This window comes from Staurois parvus, unplaced genomic scaffold, assembly GCF_062004578.1.
Source record: "Staurois parvus isolate SC_StPar_1 unplaced genomic scaffold, SC_StPar_1.0 ptg001041l, whole genome shotgun sequence".
NCBI classification, from domain to species: Eukaryota; Metazoa; Chordata; class Amphibia; order Anura; family Ranidae; genus Staurois; species Staurois parvus.
The window spans coordinates 355,858-379,133 of record NW_028318837.1 but is presented as its reverse complement, the minus strand read 5'-3'; the positions used below and the strand labels follow the sequence as shown (position 1 = coordinate 379,133).

Sequence of the window (23,276 nt, the reverse complement as noted above, 5' to 3'; positions counted from 1 at the left end):
TGAGAAGAAGAAGGATGAGAAGAAGGAAAAGGATGAGAAGAAGAAGGATGAGAAGAAGGAGAAGGATGAGAAGAAGGAGAATGATGAGAAGAAGGAGAAGGATGATAAGAAGGACAAGGAAGAGAAGAAGGAGAAGGAGAAGGATGAGAAGAAGGAGAAGGATGAGAAGAAGGAGAAGGATGAGAAGAAGGAGAAGGATGAGAAGAAGGAGAAGGATGAGAAGAAGGAGAAGGATGAGAAGAAGGAGAAGGAGAAGGATGAGAAGAAGGAGAAGGATGAGAAGAAGAAGGATGAGAAGAAGGATGAGAAGAAGGAGGAGAAGGATGAGAAGAAGAAGGATGAGAAGAAGGAGAAGGATGAGAAGAAGGAGAAGGAAGAGAAGAAGGAGAAGGAGAAGGATGAGAAGGAGAAGGATGAGAAGAAGGAGAAGGATGAGAAGAAGGAGAAGGAGAAGGATGAGAAGAAGGAGAAGGATGAGAAGAAGAAGGATGAGAAGAAGGATGAGAAGGATGAGAAGAAGGAGAAGGATGAGAAGAAGGAGAATGATGAGAAGAAGGAGAAGAAGGAGAAGGATGAGAAGAAGGAGAAGGATGAGAAGAAGGAGAAGGATGAGAAGAAGGAGAAGGATGAGAAGAAGGAGAAGGAGAAGGATGAGAAGAAAAAGGATGAGGAGAAGGAGAAGGATGAGAAGAAGGAGAAGGAGAAGGATGAGAAGAAGGAGAAGGATGAGAAGAAGGAGAAGGAGAAGGATGAGAAGAAGGAGAAGGAGAAGGATGAGAAGAAGGAGAAGGAGAAGGATGAGAAGAAGGAGAAGGATGAGAAGAAGGAGAAGGATGAGAAGGAGAAGGATGAGAAGGAGAAGGATGAGAAGAAGAAGGCTGAGAATAAGGAGAAGGATGAGAAGAAGGAGAAGGATGAGAAGAAGGAGAAGGATGAGAAGAAGGAGAAGGAGAAGGATGAGAAGAAAGAGAAGGATGAGAAGGAGAAGGATGAGAAGAAGAAGGATGAGAAGAAGAAGGATGAGAAGAAGGAAAAGGATGAGAAGAAGAAGGATGAGAAGAAGAAGAAGGATGAGAAGAAGGAGAATGATGAGAAGAAGGAGAAGGATGATAAGAAGGAGAAGGAAGAGAAGAAGGAGAAGGAGAAGGATGAGAAGAAGGAGAAGGATGAGAAGAAGGAGAAGGATGAGAAGAAGGAGAAGGATGAGAAGAAGGAGAAGGATGAGAAGAAGGAGAAGGAGAAGGATGAGAAGAAAAAGGATGAGGAGAAGGAGAAGGATGAGAAGAAGGAGAAGGAGAAGGATGAGAAGAAGGAGAAGGATGAGAAGAAGGAGAAGGATGAGAAGAAGGAGAAGGAGAAGGATGAGAAGAAGGAGAAGGAGAAGGATGAGAAGAAGGAGAAGGAGAAGGATGAGAAGAAGGAGAAGGATGAGAAGAAGGAGAAGGATGAGAAGGAGAAGGATGAGAAGGAGAAGGATGAGAAGAAGAAGGCTGAGAATAAGGAGAAGGATGAGAAGAAGGAGAAGGAGAAGGATGAGAAGAAGGAGAAGGATGAGAAGAAGGAGAAGGAGAAGGATGAGAAGAAAGAGAAGGATGAGAAGGAGAAGGATGAGAAGAAGAAGGATGAGAAGAAGAAGGATGAGAAGAAGGAAAAGGATGAGAAGAAGAAGGATGAGAAGAAGGAGAAGGATGAGAAGAAGGAGAATGATGAGAAGAAGGAGAAGGATGATAAGAAGGAGAAGGAAGAGAAGAAGGAGAAGGAGAAGGATGAGAAGAAGGAGAAGGATGAGAAGAAGGAGAAGGATGAGAAGAAGGAGAAGGATGAGAAGAAGGAGAAGGAGAAGGATGAGAAGAAGGAGAAGGATGAGAAGAAGAAGGATGAGAAGAAGGATGAGAAGAAGGAGGAGAAGGATGAGAAGAAGAAGGATGAGAAGAAGGAGAAGGATGAGAAGAAGGAGAAGGAAGAGAAGAAGGAGAAGGAGAAGGATGAGAAGGAGAAGGATGAGAAGAAGGAGAAGGATGAGAAGAAGGAGAAGGATGAGAAGAAGGAGAAGGAGAAGGATGAGAAGAAGGAGAAGGATGAGAAGAAGAAGGATGAGAAGAAGGATGAGAAGGATGAGAAGAAGGAGAAGGATGAGAAGAAGGAGAATGATGAGAAGAAGGAGAAGAAGGAGAAGGATGAGAAGAAGGAGAAGGATGAGAAGAAGGAGAAGGATGAGAAGAAGGAGAAGGATGAGAAGAAGGAGAAGGAGAAGGATGAGAAGAAAAAGGATGAGGAGAAGGAGAAGGATGAGAAGAAGGAGAAGGATGAGAAGGAGAAGGAGAAGGATGAGAAGAAGGAGAAGGAGAAGGATGAGAAGAAGGAGAAGGATGAGAAGAAGGAGAAGGATGAGAAGGAGAAGGAGAAGGATGAGAAGGAGAAGGATGAGAAGAAGGAGAAGGAGAAGGATGAGAAGAAGGAGAAGGAGAAGGATGAGAAGAAGGAGAAGGATGAGAAGAAGGATGAGCAGAAGGAGAAGGATGAGAAGAAGGAGAAGGATGAGAAGAAGGAGAAGGATGAGAAGAAGGATGAGAAGAAGGATGAGAAGAAGGAGAAGGATGAGAAGAAGGACAGTTCTGTGACAGTTTCTGTCTATTTCTGACAGTTCTGGGACATTCACTCCATACAGCGGTTTCAACCGCTGTATGGAGGGAATGTCATAGAACTGTCAGAAATAGACTATTAATGACAGTTCTGGGACTGTCCTTCCATGCAGCGGTTGAAACATTGTATGTATTTGTTTCCATAAATGGATCCATTTATGGAAACAAATACATACAATGTTTCAACCGCTGCATGGAAGGACAGTCCCAGAACTGTCATTAATAGTCTATTTCTGACAGTTCCATGACATTCCCTCCATACAGCGGTTAAAACAGCTGTATGCAGTGAATGTCCCAGAACTGTCAGAAATAGTCTATTTCTGATAGATCTGGGACATTCACTCCATACAGCTGTTTTAACCGCTGTATGGAGGGAATGTCATGGAACTGTCAGAAATAGACTATTAATGACAGTTCTGGGACTGTCCTTCCATGCAGCGGTTGAAACATTGTATGTATTTGTTTCCATAAATGGATCCATTTATGGAAACAAATACATACAATGTTTCAACCGCTGCATGGAAGGACAGTCCCAGAACTGTCATTAATAGTCTATTTCTGACAGTTCCATGACATTCCCTCCATACAGCGGTTAAAACAGCTGTATGCAGTGAATGTCCCAGAACTGTCATAAATAGTCTATTTCTGATAGATCTGGGACATTCACTCCATACAGCTGTTTTAACCGCTGTATGGAGGGAATGTCATGGAACTGTCAGAAATAGACTATTAATGACAGTTCTGGGACTGTCCTTCCATGCAGCGGTTGAAACATTGTATGTATTTGTTTCCATAAATGGATCCATTTATGGAAACAAATACATACAATGTTTCAACCGCTGCATTGAAGGACAGTCCCAGAACTGTCATTAATAGTCTATTTCTGACAGTTCCATGACATTCCCTCCATACAGCGGTTAAAACAGCTGTATGCAGTGAATGTCCCAGAACTGTCATAAATAGTCTATTTCTGATAGATCTGGGACATTCACTCCATACAGCTGTTTTAACCGCTGTATGGAGGGAATGTCATGGAACTGTCAGAAATAGACTATTAATGACAGTTCTGGGACTGTCCTTCCATGCAGCGGTTGAAACATTGTATGTATTTGTTTCCATAAATGGATCCATTTATGGAAACAAATACATACAATGTTTCAACCGCTGCATGGAAGGACAGTCCCAGAACTGTCATTAATAGTCTATTTCTGACAGTTCCATGACATTCCCTCCATACAGCGGTTAAAACAGCTGTATGCAGTGAATGTCCCAGAACTGTCATAAATAGTCTATTTCTGATAGATCTGGGACATTCACTCCATACAGCTGTTTTAACCGCTGTATGGAGGGAATGTCATGGAACTGTCAGAAATAGACTATTAATGACAGTTCTGGGACTGTCCTTCCATGCAGCGGTTGAAACATTGTATGTTCCATGACATTCCCTCCATACAGCGGTTAAAACAGCTGTATGCAGTGAATGTCCCAGAACTGTCATAAATAGTCTATTTCTGATAGATCTGGGACATTCACTCCATACAGCTGTTTTAACCGCTGTATGGAGGGAATGTCATGGAACTGTCAGAAATAGACTATTAATGACAGTTCTGGGACTGTCCTTCCATGCAGCGGTTGAAACATTGTATGTATTTGTTTCCATAAATGGATCCATTTATGGAAACAAATACATACAATGTTTCAACCGCTGCATTGAAGGACAGTCCCAGAACTGTCATTAATAGTCTATTTCTGACAGTTCCATGACATTCCCTCCATACAGCGGTTAAAACAGCTGTATGCAGTGAATGTCCCAGAACTGTCATAAATAGTCTATTTCTGACAGTTCTGGGACATTCACTCCATACAGCGGTTTCCGGCAAAAAGTGTATGTGCAGAGTTCCTCTATTCTGCAGATACACTTAGAGGAGCTCTGCAGATACACTTAGAGGAGCTCTGCACATACACTTTTTTCCGGTTTGGAATTATTCTTATTTTCATCCTACTTCTTCTTCTTCTTCTTCATCCTCATCCTCATCCTCTTCTTCTTCTGAGGATGAGGATGAAGAAGAAGAAGAAGAAGAAGAAGAAGAAGTAGGATGAAAATAAGATTAATTCCAAGCCGGCAAAAAGTGTATGTGCAGAGCTCCTCTAAGTGTATCTGCAGAGCTCCTCTAAGTGTATCTGCAGAATAGAGGAACTCTGCACATACACTTTTTGCCGGCTTGGAATTATTCTTCTTTTCATCCTACTTCTTCTTCTTCTTCTTCTTCATCCTCATCCTCAGAAGAAGAGGATGAGGATGAGGATGAGGATGAGGAAGAAGAAGAAGAATGAAAAGAAGAATAATTCCAAGCCGGCAAAAAGTGTATGTGCAGAGTTCCTCTATTTCTGACAGTTCTCTCACAGCTTCTTCACATGTACAGCGGTTGAAATATCTGTATCCTAAATGGAAACTAATAGATACAAATTGTATCTATTAGTTTCCATTTAGGATACAGATGTTTCAACCGCTGTACATGTGAAGAAGCTGTGAGAGAACTGTCAGAAATAGAGGAACTCTGCACATACACTTTTTGCCGGCTTGGAATTATTCTTCTTTTCATCCTACTTCTTCTTCTTCTTCTTCTTCTTCTTCTTCTTCATCCTCATCCTCATCCTCTTCTTCTGAGGATGAAGAAGAAGAAGAAGTAGGATGAAAAGAAGAATAATTCCAAGCCGGCAAAAAGTGTATGTGCAGAGTTCCTCTATTTCTGACAGTTCTCTCACAACTTCTTCACATGTACAGTGGTTGAAACATCTGTATCCTAAATGTAAACTAATAGATACAATGTTTCAACCGCTAAACATGTGTTCCTTCTGTCAGAGAACTGTCAGAAATAGCGGAGCTCACTGCAGGGACACTTTTGCCGGCTGATCGGGAAATGTTCGATTCGCGCACCCGAAGTAGGCAAAATTTCGGTTTCGACACGAATCGAATATTTCCTGAAATTCGACTCGAATTCCGGTTCGCCTAGTTCGATTCGCTCATCTCTAATATTCATCATTATTATTATTGTCCTGAAAATTATTATTATTATACCGGACTTATATAGCGCCGACAGTTTGCTCAGCGCTTTACATTATGGAGGGAGACAATACAGTAACAAAACAGTTCGATACAAGAGGGATTAGAGGGCCCTGATCCTGGGAGCTTACAATCTAGGAGATTATATGTTAGTGCAAATAAAATTACTTTTGAAAAACAATTACAATATTAAAGATTAGACGAGATTTGAATGCTTGGGTTTCCATATGGATTGAGATGTTACATGATCATACAGGTGCGGACTGACCATTTGGAAACTCGGGCACTGCCTGAGGGCCCGGGGTCAGTAGGGGGCCCCATGAGATGCCCCTAGTACCTTTTTCATAGGCTTTTTTTGAGTTTGGCAAGGACACAGGGGCCCCATGATCCCCTATTGCCCGGGGGCCCCATGAGTTGTCAGTCCGCTCCTGTGATCATAGACAGATAAGTAGAGAGAGGTAGACAGATATATTTATGACCATTCCTCTATAAATGTATGTGTTACATTACTCAGCCTTGATTTTCCCTGTAAGAGGAAAATGTTTTTGCTGGATGCCGTCCAATCTTCCAGTCTGGCATGTGTAGAATCCATCTTTAAATCAATCTGTAAAATAATTAGGCCGCCCAGAGATTAGAGAATTTACATCTCACTCTCCCCGTGGTTGGTTTCTCTTCATAACATGATGAATTACCTCCTTACCGGTTTCATGGCGAGGATTATAGCGTCATTTCAGGAGAAAAATTTATGGCGCATAGTGTCAGAGCGATCCCTTTACAGCTGGCGGGGACGTATTTCAGGAACGTAACTGGTATTGATTGAGGGTTCGATTGTTGTGTAAGTGCCGCACATAAAGTAGCGTGTGACTGTAGACAACGGCCCGTCCTAAAAATGTATATAAAAGAATTTTCCCCAGGGGGGGTCACAACTCTGCCTCCTGAATCATTGCTGAACTATGCCTGATCTCTTTGGTTGCTGCCTAAACACCTGCCCTGCCCAACACCAGTGCATGTAATGCGCCACCATCATACAGACAATGCAATATAATTTGTGTTGGTCTCTCCTGCTCTGCCTGTGCTCCCAGCACAAGTAAAAGCAGGCCTGTTGTCAGCCTGATTTGAAGTTTCATCTGGTGTGCAGAGATTACAGGAATTTAACACAGATGATTGCCAGTAATTACACACACCACTAAAGCTGGCCATACATGTACCGATTTTTGTTTCATTTTCATTTCAAGAATATTTGTTTGATTTTCTAATTGTTCTATCTATCCATTCAGTTGTATCCAACCGTTGGCGATTGCATGGACCATCACTGGTAAGTGACTTTTTCCATGAATTTTTGTAACAATTATTTTTACAGGGTAGGTTGCCAGGTCTTTCTCCAACCCCTACCATGCAGGAGATCCTGCATGGCCACGGATCAAACTAGAACAATTTAGACAGGAGCCAATTAACCTACCAGCATGTCTTTGGAGTGTGGGAGGAAACTGGATCACCTGGAGGAAACCCACGCAGGCACAACATGCAAATTCCATGCAGGAAGCGCCATGGTTGGGAATCAAACCCATAACCCATTTACTGCAAGGCTGATGTGCTAACCATGAAGCCACTGTGCCACCTTTTAGTTCTTAGTGGGGGTCAAATTGATGGTTATTTTCGACGGCAGTGACGGGAAAATTCGAAGGAGCAAGAAGTAAAACTTTTCTCGATTAAATTTAAATTACATTTTCGGCCAGTATATGTGGTTATCGTTCAGAAATTACATTCATTTTTAGCTTGAATGTTAAAAACAAAATACAATTTTCGAATGACATTCGTCCATTCACCAAATGTTCAAAGAATTTCCGTACGAATATTCTTGTCTGAAAATCTACATGTATGGCCAGCTTTATTATTATTATTATTATTATTATTATTATTATACAGTATTTATATAGTGCTAAAAGGTTTGCTCAGCGCTGTACATTATAGTGGGGGACAGAACATGAGACAATACAGTAACAATACAATACACGAGGGGATCGAGGGCCCTGCTCTTTCGCGCTTACGATCTAGGAAGGAGGGGATAGTAGTACAGGAGGAAATGGCTGTGGGGGATGGAGTGGTAGGAAGAGTGGAGGAGATCGGCTGTTAGGTGAGGGTGGGGTAGGCTTTCCTGAAGAGATCGATTTTCAGGGTGCGCCTAAAGGTGAGGAGGGTAGGTGACAGTCTGATGGATTGGGGTAGTGAGTTCCAGAGGATGGGGGAAGTCCTGGAGAAGTCCTGCAGTCAGGCGTGGGAGGTGGAGACCAGGGAGCTAGAAAGTAGGAGGTCTTGTGAGGAGCGAAGATTATGGGTAGGGTGGTATTTGGGTATCAGGTCGGTGAGGTAGTTTGGGGCAGCGTTATGAATGGAGTTGCATGTCAGTGTTAGTATTTTGAATTTAATGCGTTGGGCAATCGGAAGCCAGTGGAGGGAATGACAGAGGGGGTGGCAGATGCGGAGCGGTTGGTAAGGTGGATGAGTCTGGCTGCTGAGTTCAGGATAGACTGAAGCGGGGATAGTCTGTGATGAGGTAAGCCGGTGAGGAGGGAGTTGCAGTAGTCCAGATGTGAGATAATAAGGGAGTGAACGAGTAGTTTAGTAGTGTCTGGGGTTAGGAACGAACATATTTTGGAGATGTTGCAGAGGTGGAGCCTGCATGAGTTTGCCAATGATTGGACATGGGGTTGGAAGGACAGGTTTGAGTCTAGAGTGACACCTAGGACTTTGGCTTGTGGGGTGGGACTGATGGTGGCGTTGTTGGTCGTGATGGAGAGGGTGGGGGGGAGGTCACAGACTGGGGGGAAAATCAGGAACTCGGTTTTGGAAAGGTTCAATTTGAGGAAATGGAGCGACATCCAGTCTGATATGTCGTTCAGAAGGCTAGTGATTCGGGCAGAGACTGAAGGGGTGAGGAGAGGGGTGGAGAAGTAAATTTGCGTGTCATCGGCGTAGAGGTGATAGTTGATGCCGTGGGAGTGTATCAGTTTGCCGAGGGAGGAGGTGTAGATGGAGAAGAGAAGGGGCCCGAGGACAGAGCCTTGGGGGACCCCAACAGAGAGGGGGAGAGAGGGGGAGGTGGTAGCGTTATAGGTAAAGCTGAAGGAGCGTTGGGATAGATAGGAGGAGAGCCAGGAGAGAGCGGAATCTCTGATGCCGAGGGAGTGTAGTTTATTAAGGAGGAGGGGGTGGTCAACTGTGTCGAAGGCCGCGGAGAGGTCAAGGAGTAGGAGGACTGAGTAGTGGCCATTAGCTTTGGCGGTTAGCAGGTCGTTAGTGATTTTGAGTAGGGCGGTTTTGGTGGAGTGTAGGGGACGGAATCCAGACTGTAGTGGGTCGAGGAGGTTGTTGTCAGTGAGGTGGACGATTGTAGACTAAGTGCTCAAGGAGCTTGGAAGTAAATGGCAGCAGGGAGATGGGTCTAAGGTTGTTCAGGTCGGTGGGGTCCAGGGAGGGTTTTTTAAGTATGGGGGTGATGTGCGCGTGCTTTAGGGGGGAGGAGAATGCGCCAGCTTTATTTCTATTTAGGGAAAATTTATCATGTATGGACCAAATAAAATGCCTAACATCTGCTCACAGTTTTCAAACACATTTCCCCATTCCAGGGTATGCAGGGAGGCTCACATATACCAGAGCGTCTCATCTCATCAGTGTCTCATCAGTATGGTATATCTACCTGTGTGGATAGCTGCAAACAGGGCCAGATTTAAACCTTGGTGGGCCCAGGCACTTCAGGTTCGGGGGCTCCTTATACACAGAGTTGGTTTACATTCTCAATGACAGTTACAGATTTTTAAAATGCATGACACACTGTCATTCTGAGATCACAGTCATAGCAATCTATGTGTGGTTCGTTGGAGCCACCAAAATTCATTTTTGAAAAATGATACAATATACCAGTCCAGAGTAAAAACTTTGCTGAGCAGGGGCTCCATTCAGAACATGACCTCACCTTCCCACCTCTCCCCCTTGTTCAATCAGAGATCACTTTGCAATCATTGAGAACCCACAAAGAGGTCTCTGAATGGTGCCCCTGCCAAGTGGCCAACCTTCTGTGTTCATAATGCACCATAAGAGCCACTTGGCATGGGACCCTGAAGCCAATGGAGACCACTGGAGTAGTGGTGTCTACTACAGTGATTACAACTTCTACAGGGATTCCAAAGGTATGGTATAGGGAATCGTTATAGTCGTCAAGCTGGATGTTATGATCCACCTGGTGGTACCTCTGGCAGTCCACCGGACAAGATTTCCCAGAGCGTGGGGTCTAAGTCCCGGTCTACTTGTTTACCAGGGCCCCTGATGGTGGGGATGGACTTGGAGCAGACCAGGACCAGGTCACGACCTCTGAGCACTCCCACCCGTGGCAGAGGGTCCCGCAGGGAATATCTACAAGAGGAGAGCCTGATGTGAAGAGGCCAACAGGCCAGAGCAGGATGGATGGATGGATGTTTTGTGGTCGGACAGGCCAGGTCGTTACCGTGGGAGCAGCGAGGTACAAGGCGGCAGGCAGAGGAGAGTCAGGTCACACGCAGGGTCAATACCAGAGTTTTCAAACCAATAGGGGTAATCCAAAAGAGAGGTCAGGCAAGCCAGGGGTCAGGGTAGGAGAAGGCAGCAAGTCAGAGGCAATCCGGGTCAGTAATCAGGCAATAGTACACAGGAACAGAGCAGGGGAACACAGGGAAGACCTAACGGCAACCAGTGTCAGCGCAGGGCATCTTTAAATACCGCGCCCTGCGCTGTCATTGGTGCCCGGAGCACCCGCGGCACCTAGTGCACATGCGCGAGTTCCCCTCCACCGCCAGGACCTAGCGCCCGTATCCGGCAAACTGCGCATGCGCCGGATCGGACGCTGCGGCGGACCCTGACACTGGACCAATGTAACTATTTGGTAATATCCATGTCAAACAACAAAACAGAAAAATTCCCAGCTCAATTTTTATTGCTTTTATTTTATATTTGGTAATATCCATACCTGGAATTCTTCTTTGAAGGGTACAGGTGCTCCTCCACAACATGGATGTACACATGGAGGACGTATAGCCCAGGAGGTGGTTTGGCCCGAACACAACACATGTAGGAATGGAGTGTCCCTTTAAAGAAAACTCAAACCTTCCTCTTCCAAGTGATTAAAATAATCATATAAAATCTTAGAGGAGATTAGGTAATTAAATTTGTGAGTACTAATCCTCAGCCCCAGTACTACTTTGTGGTCTAAGTAGCTCAGAAGAGGAAGTGAGTGATGAGGAAGAGCTCAGAAGTGGTGGCTGTTTACGATACGGAGATGGCGGAGCGCTCAGCGGCTGGTGCCGCCAACTCTTATCTGATTTTATTTTGTAAACAGAATTATGCCATCTCCGTCTGAAATCTTCCACCCACCCGTATCCATTTCACAGCGGAGCACTATGAATACCCCTCCAACAAAGATAAATTTAAGTTCTGCTCCTAGGGGAAGACATTGTAGAACACGCAGATGATTTCCTACCAAGGCCACCTATTGAAGTATATTGCCTGCTGCCTCTGGAGAGCCCTCTTTAAAAAAAGGAATCTAACAGAGAACAATAGATTTCAATCTGTAGATGTCCTGTTTTATGGTGAAAGCAGGCTGGTTGTGAAAGGGACTCTGCTCCATAAAGCTAATCTGGATTTTTCGCTCCTTGAAATTCCCACATTCCGCGGTCTGTCCTATGATAACATGTCACATCTGTATAAAACCTCCAGCAGCTTTGATGGTGCTCTGTTTACTCTGCTCTCTGACCTCTGGGGCTCCAGCATAAGCCACATGTGTGACCCCCATATAAACAAAGTAATCCCAATTTCACTTATTGGCAGGACGAGAACAGCCAAGTGTGTGAAAAAAAAGCCAAAGTGGTGACTGCTTTCCGTATAGGATGATATTTCCTCACTCTTTGAAAAGAATTCATAGAAACATAAAAGAGCGGTGGCAAAAAAGACAAAGTTGTCCATCAAGTCTGACCCATGGAGTATAGCTTTAGGTTTGTCCCCAGTATGTTTATGTTTACTTACTGTTGATTGACTCACTACCTCTGCTGGTTTGCACTGGAGATCATGCTGGACAGACTGGATTAGTTGATGGTCATGGGTGGGTGATTGTGTCGGCCAAGAGGAAGAAATCCCTTCCAGTTGGAGAAGCCCAGCAGTGGATGGTGTTGGACCCACTTAGGGACTTGGGCTGCTACCTTTCTGATACAGTCTTATGGACATTTCAGTAAAAAGGGTAGGATAGAAGGACCATACATCAAAGTTGCAATGTTTTGGAAACCGGCGTGCGCTCCTTCTATCCTACCCTAGTCACTACCTCTGCTGGAAGGAAGTTTTGTGTTTTGAACTTTCCTCCTTGCTAGGTTGAGGTTATGCCCTTGTGTTATTTATTTTGATTTCAAACTGGTAATATCACCTTTATAAAGAACTATAAAGAGGAATCAGGACCTCCTTCCTCCTGATGGTGACCACTCTAGTGATATAAAGAACTATAAAGAGGAATCAGGACCTCCTTCCTCCTGATGGTGACCACTCTAGTGATATAAATATCTATACAGGGGAATCAGAATCTTCTTCCTCCTGCAGGTGATCCCTCTAGTGATATAAAGATCTATGTAGAGGAATCAGGACCTCCTTCCTTCTGCTGGTGACCCCTCTAGTGATAACTAAAGATCAATATAGAGGAATCTGGACCTCCTTCCTCCAGCTGGTGACCCCTCTAGTGATCTAAAGATCTATATAGATTAATCAGGACCTCCTTCTTCCTGTTGGTGGCCCCTTTAGTGATATTCAGATCTATATAGGGGGATCAGGACCTCTGTCCTCCTGCTGGTGACCCCTGTAGTGATATAAAGATCTATATAGAGCAATCAGGACCTCCTTCTTCCTGCTGGTGACCCCTCTAGTGGTGTAAAGATCTATATAGAGGAACCAGGACCTCCTTCCTCTTGCTGGTGACCCCTCTAGTGATATAAAGATCTATATAAGGAATCAGGACCTCCTTCCTCCTGCTGGTGACCCCTCTAGTGATATAAAGATCTATATAAGGAATCAGGACCTCCTTCCTCCTGCTGGTGACCCTCTAGTGGTATAAAGATCTATATAGAGGAATCAGGACCTCCTTCCTCCTGCTGCTGACTCCTGTAGTGATATAAAGATCCATATAGAGGAATGGGGACCTCTTTCCTCCTGTTGGTGACCCCTCTAATGATATAAAGATTTATATAGGGAATCAGGGCCTCCTTCCTCCTGCCAGTGACCCCTCTAGTGGTATAAAGATCTATAAAGGGAATCTGCTGGTGACCCCTCTAGTGATAACTAAAGATCTATAAAGAGGAATCAAGATCTCCTTCTGTCCAGCAGTGAGATATCAGCCTCTATCCAATGTGCCTCATATGAGTGGTAAATTGAATAGGTTGGTTTTGTGCTGACTAGTTGCTGAGTGCTTTGGAGAATATTTGTTCCCATGCGTACCCTTCCGTTTTTGCTGGTTCAAAGCAGCTTCTATTGTAGAGAGAATATTTTGCATCTCGTGGACAGGATCAGATGGACGGAACTAAATGTGCTGCATGGAGCAATGCCTAGCATGTAATGTGTTAATTCCATGTTTTGTGCAGAAGAACATGTGAAGCTAAAGTTTATTCTGCTTATATTCTGCCTTCCCCGGCTACAACCCCCCCCCTTCCTAATCAACATACTAATGATAATTCTAAATAAAACCTTTCCATTTTCCATACATACCTTATTTTAGACCCAGTGACATCATCACTGGGTCTCCGTGGTTCTCTACGCTATGCAGATAGTTTGTGGCTAGTGGGAGGGACTGGCAGGGTGCTGTACATATCTTCCTTAAAACCTAACATCACCCTGCTTCAGTACTCCTCTCAGGAGCCCTCAGTCCAGATGTAAGCAGTGGGCTGGTGCTAGGAAGGGGTTTTGCAAATATTAAAATGGCTTGATGGGTGGCCAGTCTGGAGGAGTGAGTGTCCCCAGGCAGGCTATGTTTGCATTCAGACAGCCCTAGGTAATGCCCACACGCAGGGGCGGACTGACAACTCATGGGGCCCCCGGGAAATAAGGGATCATGGGGCCCCTGTGTCCTTGCCCAAACTCAAAAAAGCCTATAAAAAAAGGTACCAAGGGCATCTCATGGGGCCCCCTACTGACCCCGGGCCCTCGGGCAGTGCCCGAGTTTCCAAGTGGTCAGTCCACCCCTGCCCACACGTGATGCTGAGCCTCCATGATTGAAAGAACTGAAATCTAGTGAATGCAAGGGATGGGCCAGGGCCAGCCAGGCTGGGGAGGAAATGGCTAGATATAGCCATGTTTGCCATGTGGTTGCAGCATGGTCCCATTGACTTTCATGGGCAAGTTTTTGGTTCGATTTTTCAGACTCAACATGCCAAGTTAAATATCACTGCACCACAAAGCAAAGAAGCATGGCCACGGCCATGTGAAGTCACCTGTGCGGTTGCCATGTACATTTCGGAGGTGGGTGGTCAGATGGAGGAAGAAAAAGATCAGCTACCTGTTTTTACCACTCCTCTGCCACCAGTATGAACTAAGTCTTCAAGATCAAATTCCTTTCCAATAAAATAAAAATCATCGGTTAGCTCCAGGCCTCAGTACCATAATTGTTCCTAGTAGTCCCCACACGTAATTTGTGATACAATACAATCTTTGGGTTACTTAACCTATCACTGATGTTCTGCTAGCAGTCGTTCAGCCAGGACGCTGACTGCACTGTCTCAAGGACAAACTCTGGAGGGAGGACTTACTAGTCTGTATAGCTATGATCACATGGTGCTGTAGGTATGAAACATGATAATAAAAGGCTATAAATGCAAGAGAGATCCCACTGAAAATATAGTATACCCGAGTTTTCCTTTAAATCCTTATATAAAGAAGAACTCCACTCTGATGGAAAAATCAGGAAATTGTTCCATAGACTGGAGGCTCATGATTGTTATAGATAATCCCCGGCGTTCTCTCCACAGGCGGCTATGAATTTCAGGAACAGGGCTGGACTGATGGTAAGAACTCAGTATGTAGAAGTAAAAATGTCTTTAGGATCTGAGAAATCTGGAATCGGTGAATGGAGAAGTGCGGGAAGATTTATCGCCTTCCATCACAAATGTATTTTTCATATTTTAGTGGCGAGCTTTGTGCTGATCTCACTTCCAAACACAACAGCTGCCGGGCGGCTCGGAGTGCAGGAACGTGGCGGGGCTGCCATATATCACACTTTAGAATGCGCCGCTGATGGTGAAACATGTTATCCACCATCACCTCCAAACTACATATCTTTATAAGGTAACAGTGGAATCTATAGGACACTGTGAACAGCCTGGGGAAGTATCACACACACAGCGACGGGAATGCTACAGGGAAGCAGAAATATTATATACTGTATATATATATATATATATATATATATATATACACACACACACTATAATATATATATACACTCACACACACTATATTGCCAAAAGTATTGGTCGGTCGGCCTTTCCACGCACATGACCTTTAATGGCCCCCCAGTCTTAGTCCATAGGGTTCAATATTGGGTTGGCCGGCCTTTCCACACACATGAACTTTAATGGCCTCCCAGTCTTAGTCCCTATTGTTCAATATTGAATTGGCACCGGCCTTTCCACACACATGACCTGTAATGGCCTCCCAGTCTTAGTCCATAGGGTTCAATATTGAATTGGCCCCGCCCTTTCCACACACATGACCTTTAATGGCCTCCCAGTCTTAGTCCGTAGGGTTCAATATTGAATTGGCCCCGGCCTTTCAACACACACATGAACTTTAATGGCCTCCCAGTCTTAGTCCCTATTGTTCAATATTGAATTGGCCCCGGCCTTTCCACACACATGACCTTTAATGGCCCCCCAGTCTTAGTCCGTAGGGTTCAATATTGAGTTGGCCCCACCCTTTGCAGCTATAACAGCTTCAACTCTTCTGGGAAGGCCGTCTACAAGGTTTAGGAGGGTGTCTATGGGAAGGTTGGACCATTCTTCCAGAAGCACATTTGTCAGGTCAGGCACTGATGTCGGGGGAGGAGGCCTGGCTCACAGTCTCCGCTCTAATTCATCCCCAAAGGTGTTCTATGGGGTTGAGGTCAGGACTCTGTGCAGGCCAGTCAAGTTCCTCCACCCCAAACTGGCTCCTCCATGTCTTTATGGACCTTGCTTTGTGCACTGGTGTGCAGTCATGTTGGAACAGGAAGGGGCCATCCCCAAACTCTTCCCACAAAGTTGGGAGCATAAAATTGTCTAAAATGTTGCCTTAAGAGTTTCCGTTACTGGAACTAGGGGGCCAAGCCCAACCCCTGAAAAATAACCCCACACCATAATCTCCCCCTCCACCAAACTTTACAATTGGCACAACGCAGTCAGGCAAGTACCGTTCTCCTAGCAACCGTCACCCCAGACACATCCATCGGATTGCCAGACAGAGAAGCGTCATTAGTCACTCCAGAGAACAGGTCTCCACTGCTCTAGAGTCCAGTGGCGGCGTGCTTTACACCACGGCATCTGACGCTTTGCATTGCACTTGGTGATGTAAGGCTTGGATGCAGCTGCTTGGCCATGGAAACCCATTCCATTGATTTGGAGGGCGGGCCCAATACATTTGGCAATATAGTAAATATATATATTATTATTATACAGGATTTCTGGCGCCAACAGTTTGCTCAGCGGTTTACAATATAACGTGAGACAATACAGCAACAATACAGTTCAATACAAGAGGGTTAGGAGGGCCCTACTCCTTGGAGTTTGCAATCTAAGAGTGAGGGGCTAGTGATACAAAAGGTAATAACTGTGGGGGATGGACTGGTAGGAGGAATAGAAGATTCCATTATTAGCTGAGGGCAGGATAGGCTTCCCTGAAGAGATAGGTATTCAGAGATCGCCTAAAAGTGAGCAAAGTAGGTGGTAGTCTGATAAATTGGGGTAGAGAGTTCCAGAGGATGGGGGAAGCTCTGGAGAAGTCCTGGAGATGAGCATGGGAGGAGGAGACAAGGGAGCTAGAGAGCAGAAGGTCGGGGGAGGAGCGGAGAATACAGTTTGGGTGATATTTGGAGACAAGATTGTTGATGTAATTTGGGGCAGAGTTATAAATGGCTTTATATGTTATTGTTAATGTTTTTAATTGTATCTGTTGGGCAATGGGAAGCCAGTGGAGGGATTGGCAGAGAGAGGTGGAAGACACTGAGTGGAGGCCAGTGGTGGGATTGGCAGAGAGAGGTGGAGGACACTGAGTGGAGGCCAGTGGAGGGATTGGCAGAGAGGGGTGGAGGACACTGAGTGGAGGCCAGTGGAGGGATTGGCAGAGAGAGGTGGAGGACACTGAGTGGAGGCCAGTGGAGGGATTGGCAGAGAGGGGTGGAGGACACTGAGTGGAGGCCAGTGGAGGGATTGGCAGAGAGGGGTGGAAGACACTGAGTGGAGGCCAGTGGAGGGATTGGCAGAGAGAGGTGGAGGACACTGAGTGGAGGCCAGTGGAGGGATTGGCAGAGAGGGGTGGCAGATATGGAACGGTTAGTAAGGTGGATGAGTCTGGCAGCAGCAAACATGATAGACTGAAGAGGGGATAGCCTGCGATGAGGTTGGCCAATGAGGAGGGAGTTACAATAGTCAAGGCGAGAGATAACCAGGGAGTGAATAAGTTGCTTAGTGGTTTCCGAAGTTAGGAACGGGCGTATCTTGGAGATGTTGCGGAGGTGAAGTCTACAAGATTTGGACAGCGTTTGGATTTGGGGCTGAAAGGCCAGATGGGAGTCCAGAATCACACCTTGTACCCTGGCATGAGGGGAGGGACTGATGGTTCTGTTATTGATCTTGATGGAGAAGTCAGGGGAGGGGGTACGGGCTGGAGGGAATAGTAAGAGCTGATATATATATATATATATATATATATATATATATACAGTGCTGAGCATAATTGAGTACACCCCTTTTGAAAAGTAAGATTTTATTCAATATCTCAATGAACACAAGAACAATTTTAAAAACTTTGACAAAGCTGAGTTTTATAGAACATTTGTTCGGCTCATTACAAAAAATTAAGGTTAATAATATAACTTGGATTACAAAATCTTCAGTTTTGCTCAGATTAGTTGATGCAAAAATGAATCCACCCCACAACAAAAACTCCTCCATCTAGTATTTTGTATGACCTCCATGATTTGTAAGGACAGCAGCAAGTCTTCTAGGCATGGAATGAACAAATTGGCGACATATTGCAACATCGATCCTTTTCCATTCTCCAAGAACGACCTCTTATAGAGCCTGGATGCTGGATGGAGAGCGATGCTCAACTTGTCTCTTCAGAATTCCCCATAGGTGTTCGATTAGGTTCAGATCAGGAGACATACTTGGCCACCGAATCACTTTCACCCGGTTCTTCTTCAGAAATACAACAGTGGCCTTAGATGTGTGTTTTGGATCATTGTCATTGGAAAAGTGCACGACGACCAAGGTCACGGAGTGATGGTAGCATCTTCTCTTTCAATATAGAGCAGTACATCTGTGAATTCATGATACCATCAATGAAATGCAGCTCCCCAACACCAGCATTACTCATGCAGCCCCACAGACGGACATTGCCACCATCAAGTTTTACAGTTGGCACCATGCATTTTTCTTTGTATTCCTCACCTTTTTGACGCCATACAGTTTTGAAGTCATCAGTTCCAAAAACATTTATCTTGGTCTCATCACTACAGCATAGAGAGTCCTAGTGGACTTCTTTTTTTTCATCATGGGCCCTGACAAATTCTAGGCGGGCTTTATTGTGCATGGGCTTTAGGGGAGGCTCCCTTCGTGGACAACACCCATGCATGCCATTCCTCTGCAGTGTACGTTCCATTGTGTCACGGGAAACAATCACCCCAGTTTGTCTTTCTACTTTGTAGCTAACTGCAGTGAACTTGCATGGTGATTTTCTTCAACCCTTCTCATCATAAAACACTCCTGTCGAGGTGTTAACTTCCGTGGACGGCCTGGACGTCTCTGTGAGATGGTTGCAGTTCCATCTTTGTTAAATTTTTGTATCACTTTTGCCCTTTTATAATCAGTTGTCTTCTGGACACCTGTTTAATGAATAAATAAACTCACCTGGAGTTGGATTCTTGTTAATTAGGATTTTCTTGTCTAAAATTTAGCTTTGCTCCTAAGACTGTCATTGGGGTGTATTCATTTTTGCAACACGGTCTTGGATGAATTTGTTAGGAAACATACTTTTTTGTGTCTGCAAATTAACAAATCTTGTTCGCAATCAATGAACAGCATTTGTGGGAGTATTTTGTAGTATAGTGTCCCATAGAAAATTTTGATTCTGAAAGGAGATATATATATATATATATATATATATATATATATATATATATTTACAGGTGTTGATGTCACAGACATACTGACGCATGTGCTGTGAACTCTATCCAAATAATTTTCCATTGGTTGCCCAATAAACCATTATACACGAAGGAGAGGGCTGAACTATATACACATTCACAAGTCAAAGATAACCAATAGGTGCACATCGAGTATTACTGAATGTCCATTCAACATCTTTTGCCAACTTCTTTACTCTCATCGAAAATTCAGAACTCATCTAGCCGCACACATTGCAATTTAATCACAGTATCTCTACACAATTGTCTTGTAATGCTGGCCATTGACCAGTAGAATTTTGTTCAGATGTTCGTTCGGGAATTCAGAAAAATCTTTGGCCAGAGTATGCAATAGTACCCTTAAGAAACCCAACAAATGTAAATTTAAAATAAATTTGATGGCTATGCTAATGTTTGGAACATTGTGCTCGATTTCAGGACGCACATAGGTTTTTTTTTTCACAAAAGAAAACCATATTCATAGTTTGCATTTCATTGGTTCAAGAAAATGTTTCCATTCTTCTTTGATTTTTTTTGTCAGTACAGTTAAAAACGATTGCTGGCTTGGGCTCATTCACGTGGGCAGCCGAGGGGGGGGGGGTGTTGTCAAAAATTGGTGGTGTGGCCAGCTTTACCTCTCAACTTTCAGAATTGCTAGATTCAACATTGTCACTATAAAACCTATCCTTCTGGATTTTCCAGAATTTTACCCAGCTCTGTGGGGGCGGGGCTTACTCAACCAATACAGATTGCCAGATTGAGGTATATCATACGCATAGCAGGATAGAACGAGTATGAACTGTATAAGAAGCAAAGCTAAACCCACCAATCTCTCTGCCTGATCCATGGCCAGATGTTGTGCCAAGGGTGGCAATCACCAAATCAGGTCTCAGTCTGCTGGACTGATACCAGTGAGCGATGAATTCTGATTGGTAGATTTTGGTTGTAGCCAGGGGCGGACTGACAACTCATGGGGCCCCCGGGCAATAGGGGATCATGGGGCCCCTGTGTCCTTGCCCAAACTCAAAAAAGCCTATGAAAAAGGTACCAGGGGCATCTCATGGGGCCCCCTACTGACCCTGGGCCCTTGGGCAGTACCCGAGTTTCCAAATGGTCAGTCCGCCCTGGTTGTAGCACTTAGCTCATTGATTCACATACAGCACAAACCTACATAGAGCCCTCACCTACCAACATGAACAAACTCGCCTCCAAGTATGAAAACTCTCCATATGGAGGATGTCATACGGTCATTTTTCATTTTACAAAAACAAATCACGTTTCTCTTTACTGTGTGGGCGAAATGGAAATCATAACAAATCATAACACCGCACACTGGACTGAAGCAGGAGCACAAATATGATAGCTATATATATATATATATATATACACACACAAACATACACACACATACATACACACACACACGTGTAAATTACAAACACAGTATTAAAGGATCATTAAGCATTCTGTGCATTCAAATAATTCGGGTAAACTTAAATATTGTATATTTAAATTGTGAATATATAATACCATATATTTATTTCATATTATTTTAAATTGTTCTTTCATTAAATTAACAACATTGTTTCACTTTACAGCAAAAAATAAATATCAGCAATGCGAGAAAGAAAGAAAGACAGAAAGAGAGAGGGAAAGAAAGAGAAAGACAGAAAGAAAGAAGGAGAGAGAGAGAGAAAGAAAAAGGAGAGAGAGAGAGGGAGAGAGAGAGAAAGAAAAAGAAGAAAGAGAGAGAGAGAAAGGGAAAGAGAGCGAGAGAGAAGGGGGAAAGAGAGAGAGCGAGGGGAAGAAGAGAGAGCGAGAGAAGGGGGAAGAAAGCAAGAAAGAGAGAGTGAGAGAGAGAAGAGGGGGAAGAAAGAAAGAGAGGGGGGTAAGAGAAAGAAAGAGAGAGAGAGAGAGAGAGAGAGAGAGAAAGAAGGGGGGAAGAAAGAAAAAAAGAAAGAGAGAGCGAGAGGGAGAGGGAGAGAAGGGGGAAAGAGAGAGAGAGAGAAGGGGGGAAGAGAGAGAGAAGGGGGGAAATAAAAAAGAAAGAAAGAAAGAAAGAACAAGAAAAAAAAGGAAGAAAGAAAGAAAGAGAGCGATATAGAGAAGGGGGAAAGAAAGAGAGAGAGAGAGAGAGGGGGGGGAGAAAGAGAGAGAAGGGGGAAGAAAGAGAGAAAGAGAGAGCGAGAGAGAGAATGGGGGGGAAGAACGAGAGAGCGAGAGAGAGAGAGAGAGAAGGGGGGGAGAAAGAGAGAGCAAGAGATAGAGGGGGAAAGAGAGAGAGAGAGAGAAGGGGGGAAAGAAAGAGAGAGAGAGAGCAAGAGAGAGAGGGGGGAAAGAAAGAGAGAGCAAGATAGAAGAGGGGAAAGAAATAGAGAGCGCGGGAGAGAGGGGAAGAGAGAGCGAGAGAGAGAGGGGGAAGAGAGAGCGAGAGAGAGAGGGGGAAGAGAGAGCGAGAGGAGGGAAAGAAAGAGAGAGGGGGAGAAAGAGAGAGTGAGAGAGAGAGAAGAGGGAAAGAAAGCGAGAAAGAGAGAGCGAGAGAGAGAAGGGGAAGAGAGAGCGAGAGAGGGGGAGAGAGCGAGAGAGAAGGGGGGAAAGAAAGAGAGAAAGAGAGAGTGAGAGAGAGAGAAGGGGGAGAAAGAGAGAGCGAGAGAGAGAGAAGGGGGAGAAAGAGAGAAAGAGAAAGCGAGAGAGAGAGAGAGAAGGGGAGAAAGAAAGAGAGAGAAAGAAAGAGAAAGAAAGAAAGAAAGAAAGAAAGAAAGAAAGAAAGAAAGAAAGAGAAAGGAAGGAAGATTTGAATTTGTATTTTTGATTTATATTGGTTGATGAATTAAAGAATTAGATATATATAGATAGATAGATAGATAGATAGATAGATAGATAGAGTAAAAACATTGTGTGTAATGTCTAGTTTCAGAACCAATGTTATAATGACACAGTATTTGTAATATCAGTATTCAGTTTCATTATTGTTTTTTCACTCAATATCGATGATCAATAACAGTCACTATTCACTCCAACCGACACACAAAAAATATGAATCCTATTTTGTTTGTTTTTTTCATTTGTGTGGTTTTTTACATTTTGTTTTCTTTACAGCAAAAAATAAATATCATCAATGAGCCAAAAAACTGAAAATGTTGCGGTGTGGAATGGTGGGAATGTTAGTGATGCATATTAATGGTTACTGTCTCCTGGCTGGCTCTTTGTAAATCACGCGGAATTTGCGTTGGTGTGCAGTAGTTGCAGCAATGAGGAAGGTGCAATAGGGACATCAAGAAAAAAAATGTCTTACCTGTTTCGTGGGCAGCAACATGAGCAAGAGGAGGGCCGCCCAGCAGTACCAACTCTTTCCTGTCGCTGGTCCAGAGCGTTTTGCCACTTTGGAAATATCCCCCATAGCTGCTCATCAATGCTCGTCATAAACTCCGACTGACGCAACTCCGTGGACAGACTCGGCAAATGCTGACCCACAACACATGCACCGGTGACAATTTTACAAGCATTAGGAGCGTTCTGTTGGCACAGGCGCCGTACAACAAGAGAGAGAGCGCATCTGCATTCCTGGACCGCCGCGTGCTGGACACAAAACTTTGTTCTTCAGAACATCTGTCGGTGGAATTGCAGAAGGGTGACGCACGCCTGCAGCTCCTCTCACTGTCTGTACAGTCAGTGAGACTTTTCAGCAGACATCAGAGTTCAGAAGAGGCATTGACTTTTTTTTTTTTGGCCCCTCCAATGGGAGCGAACGTTTGGATTTCCAGCTCTCGGAATTACGCATCTGGAAGGCCATGTAGACTCTTCCCCATTCTGCTCCACATTAAACAAGCTGTAAATCTTTTCTCGCTTGGCGAAATGTGAAATCTGAGGGTGTGCCGGGGTAAAAAGATAATACAAGTTCAGATTTTCTTCTTTACTCTGCTGCATCTACAGTTTGGTTATTGCTACAGAATTGTAGTATTTTTCTTTTGGAAAACTTTGTTACAATATAGTAAATTTTGGATAAAAGTAAAATTTTTGCCGCAGTGGCGTCAAATGCTGCGAGATCCGATAATTGATTTGCGGTGATTTGTACGGCGATGAGGAATGAGAGGGCCATTACGGACACAAGGAGGCCCCTTGCTATGATAGTGCCTTA

General features: G+C 44.3%; 1 protein-coding gene across 1 annotated transcript in view; it reads right to left on the bottom strand.

Annotated features, from left to right (window-relative positions):
• The window catches only part of GLP2R (glucagon like peptide 2 receptor), a 122,390-nt gene extending 99,568 nt beyond the window's left edge, over window positions 1–22,822 (bottom strand). The window contains exon 1 of the mRNA XM_089657912.1: window positions 22,434–22,822. Coding sequence (XP_089514038.1) covers window positions 22,434–22,538 — 105 coding nt within the window. The 5' untranslated portion in view covers window positions 22,539–22,822. The remainder of the gene's footprint in view (window positions 1–22,433) is intronic.
• Between the last annotated feature and the right edge of the window lie 454 nt (window positions 22,823–23,276).